At 34.2% G+C, this 14,653-nt stretch overlaps 2 protein-coding genes across 2 annotated transcripts; one reads left to right on the forward strand and one right to left on the reverse strand.

The window, feature by feature from the left end:
• Window positions 1–360: 360 nt before the first annotated feature.
• LOC133671395 (transmembrane E3 ubiquitin-protein ligase FLY2-like) lies at window positions 361–6,917 on the forward strand. Its single transcript, XM_062092157.1, has 15 exons — window positions 361–1,025; window positions 1,620–1,692; window positions 1,926–2,053; window positions 2,217–2,332; window positions 2,690–2,750; window positions 3,307–3,373; window positions 3,455–3,532; window positions 3,930–4,087; window positions 4,182–4,241; window positions 4,342–4,435; window positions 5,185–5,352; window positions 5,645–5,973; window positions 6,212–6,328; window positions 6,418–6,585; window positions 6,738–6,917. The coding sequence occupies exons 1-14, from the start codon at window positions 855–857 to the stop codon at window positions 6,517–6,519; spliced, it is 1,722 nt and encodes a 573-aa protein (XP_061948141.1). The 5' UTR covers window positions 361–854; the 3' UTR covers window positions 6,520–6,585; window positions 6,738–6,917.
• A 5,385-nt stretch (window positions 6,918–12,302) lies between these two features.
• LOC133670580 (pollen-specific leucine-rich repeat extensin-like protein 1) lies at window positions 12,303–13,269 on the reverse strand. Its single transcript, XM_062091102.1, has one exon. The coding sequence runs from the start codon at window positions 13,181–13,183 to the stop codon at window positions 12,617–12,619; it is 567 nt and encodes a 188-aa protein (XP_061947086.1). The 5' UTR covers window positions 13,184–13,269; the 3' UTR covers window positions 12,303–12,616.
• Window positions 13,270–14,653: the final 1,384 nt, after the last annotated feature.

The following is a 14,653-nucleotide window of genomic DNA, read 5'->3' on the forward strand; positions in this document are numbered from 1 at the left end:
ATGTGACGCAAACACCAATAACTTTTTCTTTATGATTATTTTTTTATTTATAAAAAATATTAATTTGCTCTTTATCTAAATAGAGTATATAAAAAAAATCATACGAAAAAAAACTAATAAATTATCCGTAATTAATTTGAAAATAACTTTTGAATCTCAAAAAACACCATTTTATCCCGCTAGCTGGGCAAAAAAAATTGTATTAAAAAAGGCAAAATAATAATTATATTGTAGAATTACATTACGGTACCTTATAGAGTCTTTTATAATTTATAATAATGATACAAACTAACTTATTGCCTTATTGGATGCGGCTAGATTGATACACAATAAAATTTCTCATGTTAACCCCGATGTGGTAAGAGCGTGATTCTCACCTCCCATTTTCACGCGTAGCCCGACCAGAAATCAAACAGAACACAGAGCCTTCAACCTTTTCTCTTGACCTCCATTTTACCAAAACAAAACACAAGAAATTGACATGTCAACATTTACGAAAATCTTCATCTTTGTTTCTTAATGATCGCATCTTTATCAGTCTTACATGGTTTTTAACTGGTGAAGGGCTGCTAAGTATTGTTTGGTGTGCGTTTGTTTAATTAATTAGAGGAGTTAGTATTTTACTGTTTGAGGGATTAATTTTTTATTAATTTCAGAAGTTTTATTTAAGTTGTTGAGCTCTCACTTTCTTGTTCAGGTTGTTTGTTAGTACTTCTCTACAAAAATGGGGGTTTGACTCCATTTGAAGCAAACCCTTTTTATCTTGTTTGTTTTACACTCATGGGTTGTTTTCGTTTTGTGACTAAGAGTCATTTTGTGGAGAAAGTTTCAGTCTTTGAACTTAATTGGAGTTGATGGTTTTTGGGTTTTTTGATATGGTTAATTCAGAGGGATTTTCGTGGAGGAGAGGGTTAGGGTTTGTGGTTTGGATTGTTTTTTGGTTATGGTTTGTGTTTTTGGGTTTGTTACAGCCTGTGGTGGGGTTAAGGCCATTGAGAGAGCGTGCTCAGTCATGGGGCGATGAGGTTTGTATTGGAATTTGATGTTTTTGTTTTTGATTGATTGTGGGTTGGATTTTGATTTTGATTGGAGTTTGTTAGCAAGAATGTGAATTTGGATTCTAAAGAATGTAACTCTGATTGGTGAAGTTTGTTGTTGCTTTTGCTTTCATGGGATTTTCAATGAGATTGAGTGATGATATTTGTGTTTAGCTTTGTCGAAGTTAGCTCAATTGCTTTCTTGACGTGTAGTTTTGATGGGGTTTGACTTGTGAATTCTATTGTGCTGCATTTAGGTGTTTGTGTTAGTGTATCCTTGAAAATGATCTAAGGCAGTGAAAACAGGAAGTGACATGTTTGATAGCTTATAATGTAATGTTGTAGTGTTGATCATCAAAAACCAATGAGTTTTTCACAGTGAAAGATGGTAAATAAGAACTAAGGTCATGTTGCGTGAGTAGGATTGGCACTTGATGTCTCAGTAATTCATTGAGTAGAATTTATTACTTAGCATGAAATTTAGCTCAATTTGATTGCCAAGGATGCTGAAATGCAATTATTTTATATTATGACTATAATTGGTCCTAATTTTTTTCTTGTCAATGTTTTTGCTTCTCACAGTGGTTATTTATTAGAAAAGATGAAAATGATTTGGGTCCATTTTCTATGTGGAACATAACGGGAACTTACCGAGGTTTGTCTTCAGTGACTCATGCACTCACATACTTTTGAAAATTATTTGCATTCATTGATGTAGAACTTGCAGAAAAGTAATTGACTGTTTTTTCCTTCATGATGCATTCACAAAATTATAAGTTAACTTGGTTAGTTTCATAAATATATTTATCCTGTTCAGCAATGCACACTCAATTGGTTTAGGTCTTCTATGCTATCTCAGTGAACATGTTTTGGACATGTGAATTCTAGGGTCATGGAAATTTCTCGATTCTACAAATAGCTCTTCCAAGTTCCCGGATCTTGGGAAATCTAATGGTGATTCTGTCATTGAATTATTCAGCAGACCAACGAAGATAAATGGTGTACATTATGTTCAGGTGAGGGTTTATTTTTTTTCCCAGCTAGGGTTTAAATTCTCGTATTTTCACTCCTGGGAAGAAAAATTCTTGATTGATTCAAATGTTTTTGGTTCTTCAAGGTATGGTCATGGCTTTAAGAAAGAAAACTTTTATATTTTGTTGCTTGTGGTGTTGACAACAGGGTGTAATAATTTTCCATGATGTGTTCAACAATGAACACAATGTTGGTGGTGCTCAAATAAGGGTAGAAGGTGTTTATATATGGCCTTTTAGACAACTTCGAATGGTAACTAACAGGTAAATATCTAACAACATTAGAAAATGTTTTTTTCCCTGTTCTTCCCATGTATGGACTGTCTAGTGGTTAGTAAGAGGGATGCTTGTGTAGTAAGAAGTGTAAAATTTCCTTTATGTCACTGCTTATTACAGTTGAAGGGCATGCAAGTTGCACATGCTTTGTTCAACACTACATTAAAAATTACAATTGATGATAAAATTTATCATCTTCTTCTCTGTCCTTGTTTCTGGAGATACAGAACTGTAATTTCATTTTTTTTTGTTTACTCGCATCATTTTTTGAGTTGATAGATGTCATGAGTTGGTTTGTCTGTTGCATTTTAGCTCTAATAGTTTTCTTTTAATGCACTATGACAGTGGTAAAGAGGGAGAATTGAGCCAAGAAGAAGAATATATCTTATCTAACCCATATCATCTGGTAACCCTTCCCACTCAGCTTTTGTGTGATATATTTGTTATTTATATTGATTGTATAGCATTTGTCTGCAGCTCAGCTTGTCATCTTTTTTATATTGCCTTAAGTTTTTGCTGTTTGGTTATTTGCTGCCTATTCGTTTCTTATGTGAACTTTTAGAGTACCTTAAGGATAGGCACATAAGCAGTGGTATGTTTAATATCTGTAAAGTTGTAGATTCATTACTTGACTGGCTGATTTTTTTGGCCTCAGAAGGAACTCGTATTATTACTTTGCACAGTTTGATATTATTCATAAAGTATGGGGAGGGGGTGGGAGTGGGGATGCATGCTTGTGATGGTTTTGAAAACTGTATGCTGTTTGGGACTGGTAGTTCTTAATGCTTCACATGGTTCCAGTTAGATCCTCTTAAGCTTGGCCACAGGTTGACAAGTCTTGCAATAAGGATATATACATTGAGCAGGAAAAAGAAAGTGTCATCTTTCTATATAATCTTCTATTGTTGATGGATTCTCTGAGGTCTAACTTCTAGCCTGTGTTTGCTACTTTGTTTGAACAGCTTGGAGTATTTTCATCTCAGGTGTTCCAAGATTCTCCCCGAGATAAAATATGGAGAAGGAAAAATTGTAATGTTCTGTACCTCACTTTGCCTTTTCAAGTTTAAGCTAACATAGAAGTTTTGTAAATTTTACCTCATGATATTGCAGCACCAATATATGACATGGAGAAGCATTGTAGTATTGAAATTGCAGCCCAAATTACACGCTTGTCATCTGCCCAAAGTGGTACCTGAGTTCTCCCAGCTTTATGATTTTTTTCTTTTAACTTAATATCCTTGTGTTGTTCCCAAATAAATTTCGAAATATCTATGAATTATTTCCTTTATGTGTAGAGGTTGGTGTTGATATTGTAACATCGCCAGGACTTATTCTTGATAATTTGGAAACAATGCCTTGTACAAATCATTCTCATTTTGAGCTAGTGGAGAAGAAATTTTTACCTATTATTCTCCATGAAGTATTGAGAAAATCTAATTTAATTGATCGGTCATATTTATGGTATCTGGAGCAATTTTTTGTCTGGTTTCAACCATTCTACTTGATATTACAGACTTTTGGATAATAAAGTATTATAATAAAAATCATGTGTCTTGTTTACTAAAATCTCTGACCTCTCTTGTAGATGGAGATCGTGACCGTTTCCATATTGAAGGAATAATGGAGAGTCCTGCCACAGACGATGAAGGGGAATGCTTCTCACCTTTACTACTAAATGCTACTTCTGTGAACATTGAGGTCTACTATAACAAAGCAGTGAACTATACCTTGATGGTCACCTTTGTATCCTTTATATGTTATATATCATCAATCTTGTTGATTCATCCTAATGTTCCATTAGCTAGATTTGGGGGGATTCCTTAACATTTTGCATCAGGTCTCGTTCCTTCAAGTTCTTTTGTTGATTCGGCAAATGGAACATGGCAACACTCAATCAGTAAGACATTTTACTTTAGACATCCATTTCAATCAATGTTTTCTTTTGATTATCCTTAGCATTTAGTGGTTGATAATGGTTTTGATGTGCCTCTTATCAGGGAGCTGCCAAAGTTTCGATTTTAATGATCGGGCAGCAAGCCATCATGGATGCTTATCTTTGTCTTCTACACCTAACAGCAGGAATACTAGTTGGTAAGTAAAATTCCAGTTTATGCAGTTTACTAGATTGGTTTTGCTTTCAGATGCAATGGAATTTGTATATTATGTTTTGCAGGAAGCTTATTGCAATTATTTGAAAAATAGATCTGTTTAAGTAAAGGCATGATTAGGAATTTAGATTCGCAGTGGATATATTTCAGAAAAAAATATCTCTACACTTTGTGAACACAAAAATTTGTAAGGATTCCATTTGTCTGGTGATCTACCTATATTTTAATTTTATCATGTAGCGATACTTGATGGGTATTTTCCATTTGCTGGCAAAATCATTTGCAAACTACAAAATGGACAAGTTTTTCAATTCTCTGCATTGACTCTCTTGGAAACCATCAGACTACTTGAGTGGTAGAAGAACTGCCCAATTTGTGTTCACTTCTGATACAACAATTAGTTCTCCAACCTTTCAAATTTCAAAATTAAAGTATACTAGTAGGTATCATTTGAAAAAACTCACAACCAGCAACCTGGCCTAAGTTACTCATGTCATTTCAAAATTAAATTATACCAGTGGTTTTACTTTTCTTAATTAGTATTCTTCTGTCTCGTTGTGCATGAATTGTGCCCTTTTTTTTTCATGCATATGCTTATCATACCGAATCAGTGTAACTCTATTCTTGTTGTACACTGTGAAATTTAATTTGTGCGCCTACTGCACAGTGTTGTTAAGCACTGGCTTGTTCTCTGTCTCTGTTAAGCAAATACTTTTGCACTTTCCTCCGCAGAATCCTTGTTTAATGCTTTTGCAACTGCCGCATTTTTCAAGTTTGTAGTCTTCTCAATTTTTGAGATGAGATATCTTCTTGCTATATGGAAGGCAAGCAGGCCTATGAATAGTGGTGAAGGTTGGGAGACAATGAGGCGTGAGCTATCAGTTCTATACAGTCGTTTCTGTAAGTACTCTTTTGGAAATCAATCTGTAGGTCAAATTATATCTCTAGGATTCATTGGAAATGATCTGGTGTTGATTAAATACTCTAGCATGTTTCTTGCTTTCAGTTACTCCTTTGAATGAGTAACCAGCTAGAAATTTTCAAAATATTCATCTCTTGATCTCCTGAATTCTTTGCCACATGCTTGCGATCATCAATTGGCTTATTATGGATTCAACTACTTGCGTTAAAATATAAAATTCCTTCTTTTATGTCTGGTGCAGTTGGATCTAACTGCTACAATTATTTGCAGATGGGATCCTGTTGGGAGGCATTCTGTTTATGTACGAGTTCCATAATTATCTTCGACCCATTCTTCTCTTGATGTACTCCTTTTGGATACCTCAAATAATTACCAATGTTATTCGTGACTCAAGAAAACCTTTGCATCCTCATTACATCTTAGGCATGACTGTTACTCGTCTAGCAATCCCATTGTATATATTTGGATGTCCTTACAACTTTATGCGCATTGAGCCTGACAAGACTTGGTGTATATGTTTGAGTATATTCATTGGATTGCAAGCATCAATTCTTCTTCTTCAACACTATCTTGGGTCTCGGTGTTTCATTCCTCGACAGGTTGGTGCAGTTTTTTCTCTCCTTTTTCCCACCCAAACCCTTTTTTTTTCTTTTCCCAGTTTCCAATAATTTATGACACACTGATTGCTGTGTTAAGTTGGTAAATTACCTTGGTTAAACAGCCATGCAGACCTATGCTGACCAAGGGGCAGTTAACAGTCACAAATATGTCATCTTTTTCTTTTCACATAAAGCATGCTGTGACTGCTTTACATCACTTTACTACGCTTGTTTGCAGATCCTACCTGAGAAATATTGCTACTATAGAAGGTTTGATAAGGATGCAAATCATGCTACAGACTGTGTCATCTGCATGACTTCCATTGATCTCACTCATCGTTCTAATGATTGCATGGTACATACCAGGATTTTCTTTTTTCTTCCACCCTTCCTTTACTTTGTTGGCACCTGCACCTAAGCCACTAAATTGCAAATCTCTGGCAGGTAACTCCATGTGATCATTTCTTTCATTCTGGTTGTCTACAAAGGTGGATGGATATCAAGATGGAATGTCCAACTTGCCGGCGTCCACTACCACCAGCCTAGGGATATTAGTACACTCTTGTTTATATTACTTAGGATTGATTGACATTGCCCAACTTGTTGATTCTGGTAATGAGCTGATGCAAAAACTTGCATTTACTAAACATTTCTGATTCCCTATTGCATCATTCCATTTTTTTTCTGAAATTATGATTGAGCTGTATTTTGGATCCTGTTTTTGATATATCTTTTGTATTTATTTTATTTCTGTTTTATTTCAGGTTGGGAAAAGCCGATATTACGCCTGATACAGCTTCAGAAGATACCTGATATAGAGCCATAAGCAATGCCGACGTTACCTGATGCTGCCACACTTTGTATTTGACACCACCTTTTGTTAATCGTATAATGTTATCAGTACGCAGAAATTTCACAAATGCAAATTATTTTCAATTCTATAATTGGCACACAAGATTTTTTGCTCTCTTGCAAATAAATTAACCCTTGTAGCATTTATATGAATCATGAAATTGGCAATAGGAAGGCAAAACGACTGATTTCCCCTGATAAAGAATTGTTGTCGATTTTTTTTCTCTGGTTATATGAATCAGTTTATTTAGGTAAATGAACGTGTCTGCCCTGATAATTTTTATCCGGATACAAGTTTTTTGGTAATCAAGCAGGAAATTTCTAAACATTGTTCATGTTGGCATGAAATGATGGATCAAATGGACACAATCAAGTCAATCCTTTTTCTGTACTTTATTTACAAGACTTTTGAAGAGACCATATGGTTTCTCAATGGTTTTTGCTTTAATTAGAATATAATAGTTGTAGATGAATAATAGACATTTTTGTATGATAGTTTTGCTTCTAAAGGTTTAAAACCAACTTGTACAGCTTGTGCTATTTCTATGTAATGAAAATTCTATACCGAGAGAGAAGGAAGGTTTTTTCTTCAAAGCTCTCCAAGTTTATCATGGTATCAATGCCACAATTCTAAATCATCAAGTGTCTCTTGCTCTCAAACCTAGTTCAATTCTTCATCTTTTATTATTCTTTATTAGTTCTCTTGACATCATATCAGCAGACAAGTCTGATACTTTCTTGATTTGGTTGAATGACAAAAATTACTTAGCCTGGGAATTCCACATCAAGGTTTTTATCAAAGCAAATGGTTTGTGAGGCCATGTTGATGTCAACAACCCTACTCCTCACAAAGACAGACAAAGATCAAGACATGTACGCTAAGTAGGAAGTTAAGGATGCCTAAGTTGTTGCATGGATTCTTGGGTCTATAAAACCCAACACGTCTTGAACCTCATACCCTTTAAAATTATTGCTGAAATGTGGATTTACCTGAAGAAGTTGTACAGTTAGCACAACACCGCCCAACATTTTTAGCTTGAACTTGAATTGGCCATACTTCACTAGGCAATCTCTTTATCTCTGATTTTTTACTCTAACTTCACGAGTCTTTGGGTCAAGTATAATTTAATGTGTCTATAAAACTACTAAGAAAGACTAGTTTCTTATGAATTAAGATCTAAATTTGAAGTCACTCGTTCTAATCTTATGAATTAAGAGCTTATCCCTTCCTTAAATACATGCCTCAATGAGTTTTTTTTATGAAGAGAAATGCTTCCTCAATCAAACCACTATGGAGCAACATAGCTCGATCTCTTATTTTGTTCACATGACTTATACAGTACAAGACAAGCCAAAAGGCTGAGACATGAGTATTTTCCAATGCTTTTGTTGCAAAAGATTTGGTCATTTTGCTTTAAATTGTTCTAAAACATTCTATAACTACTGAAAAAATAATAGTCATATTATCAAGGAATGTCTTACCCAACCTCCAAAGAAATTTAAAATGACATATACAGCCTCAATTGACTCTTTTCATGTTAATGGATTTGTGGTTACAACATCCATGACAGAAAATGCTTCTAGTTTTGTTTAATTTATGACCGCTGAAATGATCTGATTATTTATGTATTTATTGATTTAAGACTTTTAGATAAATATTTTTCTGCATCTTCTCCTTAGTATTTTGATTTTGTGGCTTCCAATCATATGATAAACATTGTTAAATCTCTTACTTATGTGCACGTATGTTTTTATAATCTCAATATTCTTACTATTAATGGCAATTTTGTACCTATTATAACAATCAATGATGTTTCTCCTTCTTTAATTAATGTCTTTATCTCTCTTAACCTTACTAGTAGTCTTGTTTAAGTCGGCTAGTTAGTTGACAATGATTTTCTGCCAACATAAAAACCCTACACCCTTACAATAGAGGTGAGTACATGCCTAATTTGTTTTAAGAATTTCTACAAACACATTGTATAATCTTTCAATTGTCTTGTCCTTCAACCCCCCAGTAAACTGAGGTGGCTAAAAAAAAGAACCCTCACCTTTTTGATGTTGTTTGCACTCTCTTATTAGAGTCATATATGCCATCTCGGATCTAGTATGAAGCTCACTCCACTATTATCCATTTTATAAATAGATTTCCTTCTCCCTCATTGCACCATGAGTCTCATTTCACTTTATTATTTGGTCATACTTCGAATTATTCTAACTTCTTACTTTTGGTTGTATGTGTTATATTCACCTTTCCATACATAAACGCACAAAATTCACAACTTAGTCTACCAAATATATCTTTCTAGGATATTCTATACACCATAAAGGTTTTCTTTGTTATGATCCAAATTTACATCATATTTGGGTTTCTAGAAATGTAATCTTTCTATAAAACTAGTATATTTTTTACCACTCACCACCATCGTATTTCCCTTTCATTTTTTATTCCTCCTTTACTCACTAACCATCTTACAAATTTGATAACTCTTAAACCTCTCTTAGTGTACTAGAGATGACCTCACTGCCTATTCACTCAAATTCCAACACCTCTCGATCATTCTCCAACTCATCCCTTAATTATTGATCTTGTTCCAACAACATTACTAGTTCTTTTCAAACACAATACTAAGATCCATAGACCCCTATATAGTTTTGGTTTTGACATTCCTTTATCTTTTACAGCTACCTTGTCTTTTATTCATATTCTTTTAAGTTATAAACATGTCATGGTGCATGAGTGTTAGTGGAAAGCTATTGAAACAAAACTTCTAGCACTTGAAGATAACCACAAACAGGATGTTGTTCTGTGCCCCCCTTCTATGAAACTTATTGAGAGTAAGTGGGTGTTTTTTATTAAGCTTTCATTCTAATAGTTATGATCGTTACAAGGTTCAGTTAGTGGATCTTGGCAATAGGCAAAAGTATGACCTAGACTATAATGAGACATTTATATTGATCGTTAAGATGGCCATCGTGCATATAATCATAACCCTTGTTGTCTATCAATCTTGGTCTTTACATCAAATAGATGTTAATAATACATTTTTACATGGTGATCTCAAGGAGAAAGCTTATATAAAACTTCTTTCTAGTATGTTTATTTCAACACATGTTGATATTTGCAAACTAAATCATTCTTTGTATGGTTTGAAGTAGACATTAAAAGCATGGTTTGAAAAATCTCAAACCACTCTCCTTGTCTTTTTATTAACTCAAAGTCAATATGGCTATTTTCCTTTTCTATATAAGACACCTAATAAGATAGTCATCCTCCTTGTTTATGCAAATAACATCATTGTCACTAGTCCTGATATGGTGACCATTTCTAAGATTCAAAAATTGTTGAATTCTACTTTCCACATGAAAGACCTTGGGCAGCTCACCTATTTCTTGGGTTTAGAGGTGCATTGTCGGTCTCGAGGTATTATTTTTTAATCAAAACAAGTATATTCAGGATTTAGTTCAATTACCATGACTCACAAATACCATTATATTGACACCCTCATGAAAAATATAAAATATCAATGTGACGAAGGAGGGCTTCTTGAGGATCCCATTCTTTATAGGATATTATTTGGTAGTCTTATCTACCTAACCATCACCCGACTTGACATCTCATATGTTGTCCATATTGTCAGCAAGCTCATGCAAGCCCCTCAACATCTCTTCCTCATTGTTATCCACCTTATCATTCAATACATCTTTGGCATACTTAGTTGTAGCTTATTCTTCCCTACTGGTTCTTCACTCTAATTACAAACCAACTATGATGCTAATTGGGTAGGCTACCCGGACACAAGGAAATCCACCATCATATGGTGTTTGTTTCTTGAAAATATAAGAAGCAGGATTGTGTATTTAAATCATCCACTGAGGCCATGTACCATGCCATGTTTATTACTTATTCCAAGATCATTTGGTTGTGTGGTCTCCTCATAAAGTTTGGTTTCTTTTGGGTTCACCCTACTCCACTGACAACGCACCATTAAAATTATTATCAACCCAGTCTACCATGAGCGCATGAAGACTACCACTTTATTTGGGAGGCATTTGACCATTAAGTTATTACTTTTCCACACATCTTTTCCATTCTATATATTACAAATATCTTCACCAAATCCATGACACATTAGTGCCATCATTTCTTTGTTAGCAAATTGATGCTTGAAGACCTACCAACATCAATTTAAAGGAGATGTCAAAGGAAAGTTTTTCTCTATTAGCCAAACATTTAAAATTAGTAGATTATATATCTTATAAAGTTTTGACAACTAATTTATTTGTTTTAAATCTTTTCTTTAATTAGGATATACTAGCTTTAAGTTGATATTTTTGTATATGGTAGTTGTGTTGATCTAAATGCCAATAATTAACTTATACAACCTGTACTCTTTCTATACAATGAAAATTCTCCATTGAAATAAGTAACGTTTTTCCATTGAAGCTCTTTGAGTTTATAAATAAAAAGGTGTTGTAGCATACACTAGTGTAGGAGAAATACTTGATGTAGTCGGGCTTTCGATAATTGATGATTATAAGAAGTCAGGTATGAATTTACCATAATTAGATAAAGATTTGCCCCTGACAAATTATATGAATGGCCTAGCAGATATATTTATAGATCAATGGAACATGTTTAGGTTCAAGGGGAGGTCTAGTCATGCCATACTAAAATAGTGACTCAAAATGACCGTAACTTTTGATCCGATTGTTGAATCGGACTAAAAAATTTACAAGAGTTTCTAGAGGCTATTTTCCCTAAAGCCACAAGCATGTCACTTTGTGGACCATCAAATCTTTATATATTAAACATCTCGTCCAAACCTCTAGTTTTGGCAATTTTGTTATTTTCCAAATGTTTTCGGATTTCTTGCTAGCTTAATTTTGAATTTTATGTTTCTTCCATTTGTATTTTTGATATTTTGAAATTTTCGTTTTTTAGTTTATTTAAAATTTTGTAAACTTATAAGATGACATACTTCATTGTTATTATTTTAAAGAGAACGATCTTGTGAATTTAAAGTTCATATTTGTAGCTTTTTTCACTCATCAAAATTCTGTATTATTTGTGTGTTGTTGTCTTTTGCTTATCAATACCACCTCCAGCACCGGCTACACAGTGTTGCTGAAAGTAGTCCACATGATACTCGAGGGTATCGTTGCAGTCTTTCTGGCTCCTCTGGAGTGGTTTCTTTGGCAAACAATTATGGCGATCGTCATACTTGATGCCTTTAGATGTAAGATGCATACAAATGCCCTCTTTCTCACAAAAGAAGTTATAGGAGAAAGTAAAATTAACCAAATTTAGAAGCACGCAAATTCCCTTTGATACAACCCAGTCATTAGATTGTGTGCTAAATTTATCTGATCCAAATGAGTAAGTCCTGCCAGGATATATGGTATAGGACCAACTATCTAGTTTTGGCTTACATCCAACACCTTCAGTTTGTAGAGATACACAACTTCTGGTGGCAAACAACCTATCAAGTTTGTGTTGTTCATCAGCAATTCCTCTAAAGTATCTGCAAAGTTGGCTATACTTGGTGGCAGGCGCCAGCCTTAAAGTTATTGTTGGCAATGACCACCATACAGTAGCTTAAGTTCCACCTAAGATCGGAGGAACTGCGTTAACACCTTCAGTTTGTAGAGATACACAACTTTTGGTGGCAAACAACCTGTCAAGTTTGTGTTCATCAGCAATTCCTCTAAAGTATCTGCAAAGTTGGCTATACTTGGCGACAAGCGCCAGCCTCAAAGTTATTGTTGGCAATGACCACCATACAGTAGCTTAAGTTCCATCTAAGATCGCAGAAATTGCGTTAGTGAAGCGATTATTATTGACGGATATCGCTTCGATTTTTTTTTTTTTTTGGAAAAGCTGAGGTAATGGTCCTTCAAACTCATTGTAACAATGGTCAAGACATTTTAGCATAGGAAGAGAGAGCAGACCAGAAGGGAAAGTGCCTACAAATCTGTTGTTAATTACCGAGATCAAGCTTATATAGAAGTGAAAGGTTAGAGTTTGTGGGATAATACCACAAAATCTGTTGCTATTCAAATGAATGAGTTCTAAGCCAGTGAGGAGGCCTAAATATTCATCAGGAAGGAAACCTGCTATATCAGCAAAGTTGAGGTCACTGCCAGCGACAACTCTGATTTTGGGATCATCAAGCGCGAATGTACAGTATACTGCTTTATAGCTACCTACATCAGGACCAACCCAATTGGCGGTGAAGTTGTATGGGTCAGAGTACGTAGATGACTCTTTTTCATGCATGGAGGGCAATATAAGCTTGGTGAAGCCTCGGGTTTGAGGTGGGAGAATGGCTGTGCGAGCGATGGCGGTGATAACCATGGTAGTTATGCTTTGCAGCTAGATAGCTAGACAAGAGAAGTAAAGCACGGCCATTGATAGAACAAAGCAGAGACGAAGCCATTTGATTTTCGTGGGTTTAAGGTAGTATTCTTGGTTGCTTATGCAAGGAGTTACTTTCCTTGTCAAAGGCATCTTTCAGTCTTATGATTAATCATGTTGTTCATGTCCAATGGAAGACATTGATTTCTTTGCTGATACTAGCATCTGAAGAAAGTATCACAACGACCCGGTACAGCGACAGTTAACCATAACCTATGATCCTAATTAAGCATGGCCATTTCTAGATAAGCTTGAAGATTTCGAAGTGTACCAAACATCTTGTCTCAATCCCTGCTGTCCATGTTGTCCTTTGGAGGTTTAGGACACGTCTTATGCTATAGAATAACATGGAGATTAGTTGCAGACTATGCATGTTGGGAACGCGGTTCAACCCGCGTTTTTAAAAAATTTGAATTTTTTTTTGTTAAAATTTAATATGGTTTGTATGTTTTGGATCGTTTTGATGTGCTGATATCAAAAATAATTTTTAAATAATAAAAAAATATCATTAACATATATTTTAGCATGAAAAGTTATTTAAAAAATATCCACAACCACACTGCAAAACAAGTTCTAATTGAAAAAATGATGTAATGCGCACGATGGACTCACCTCCTTCCAAGTAGCTTTCGCGGTTGTTTCAAGTGGAGCAGGAAAAAGACAGCAAAAATGGTGTAAACGGAGGACGATGCGCACGATAAGGACTCGCCTCCTTAAATGTAGCTTTTGCAGTTGTTTCAAGTGAAGCTAGAAAAAGAGTAGAATTCCTTCAAAATTAAGGGATCAGCGGATTTTTAGGATAATGATAATAGTTATTTTTTAATATGTTTTTGTTTAAAATACATTAAATAATATATTTTTAAAAAAAAATTATTTTTATATTAATACATTAAAACAATTCAAAAACATAAAAATATAAATTTTTATTAATCTTGATGTAAGACGTAATTTCAAACAGATACAAATTACCAGGTGTGACACACTAGTTAAAAAATATATATATCATGATTATAGTTATAAAACCCGACTAAAGTTGTATTTGTTTCCCGGAAAATAGTTTTCGGGAAATCACTTTCCAAACTTTCATGTGTTTGTTTGCCATTAGAAAAGTTGGTCAACGAAAAACACTTTCCAGTCAAAGAAAAATTTTGCTTGGTTTCTAGGAAAGTGTTTTCCTTTTAGTTTGAGCGAAAAACACTTTCCGAAAGTTATGAAAAATTTAGAAATGTCATATTATTTGTTGATTATATAAAATTTGATCCTCAATTTTTTTATTGCTATATATATTTTGTTTTGAATATTTATTTTTCAATTTTATCCCTTAGAATTTAATTTTTATATTAATTTTGGTCCTCATTTTTATAATTTTTATTTGCTTTTCTCTTATTATTTTTTAATTGAAATTTTTTA

This window comes from Populus nigra, chromosome 13 (genome assembly GCF_951802175.1).
Source record: "Populus nigra chromosome 13, ddPopNigr1.1, whole genome shotgun sequence".
Taxonomy (NCBI): domain Eukaryota; kingdom Viridiplantae; phylum Streptophyta; class Magnoliopsida; order Malpighiales; family Salicaceae; genus Populus; species Populus nigra.

Coding starts and splice junctions, on each gene's coding strand:
- LOC133670580 (XM_062091102.1), bottom strand. CDS start 13,183: ATGGTTATCACCGCCATCGCTCGCACAGCCATTCTCCCACCTCAAACC.
- LOC133671395 (XM_062092157.1), top strand. CDS start 855: ATGGTTTTTGGGTTTTTTGATATGGTTAATTCAGAGGGATTTTCGTGG. Junction 4,436..5,184: donor AACAGCAGGAATACTAGTTG/GTAAGTAAAATT, acceptor TTTCCTCCGCAG/AATCCTTGTTTAATGCTTTT. Junction 6,329..6,417: donor ATCGTTCTAATGATTGCATG/GTACATACCAGG, acceptor AATCTCTGGCAG/GTAACTCCATGTGATCATTT.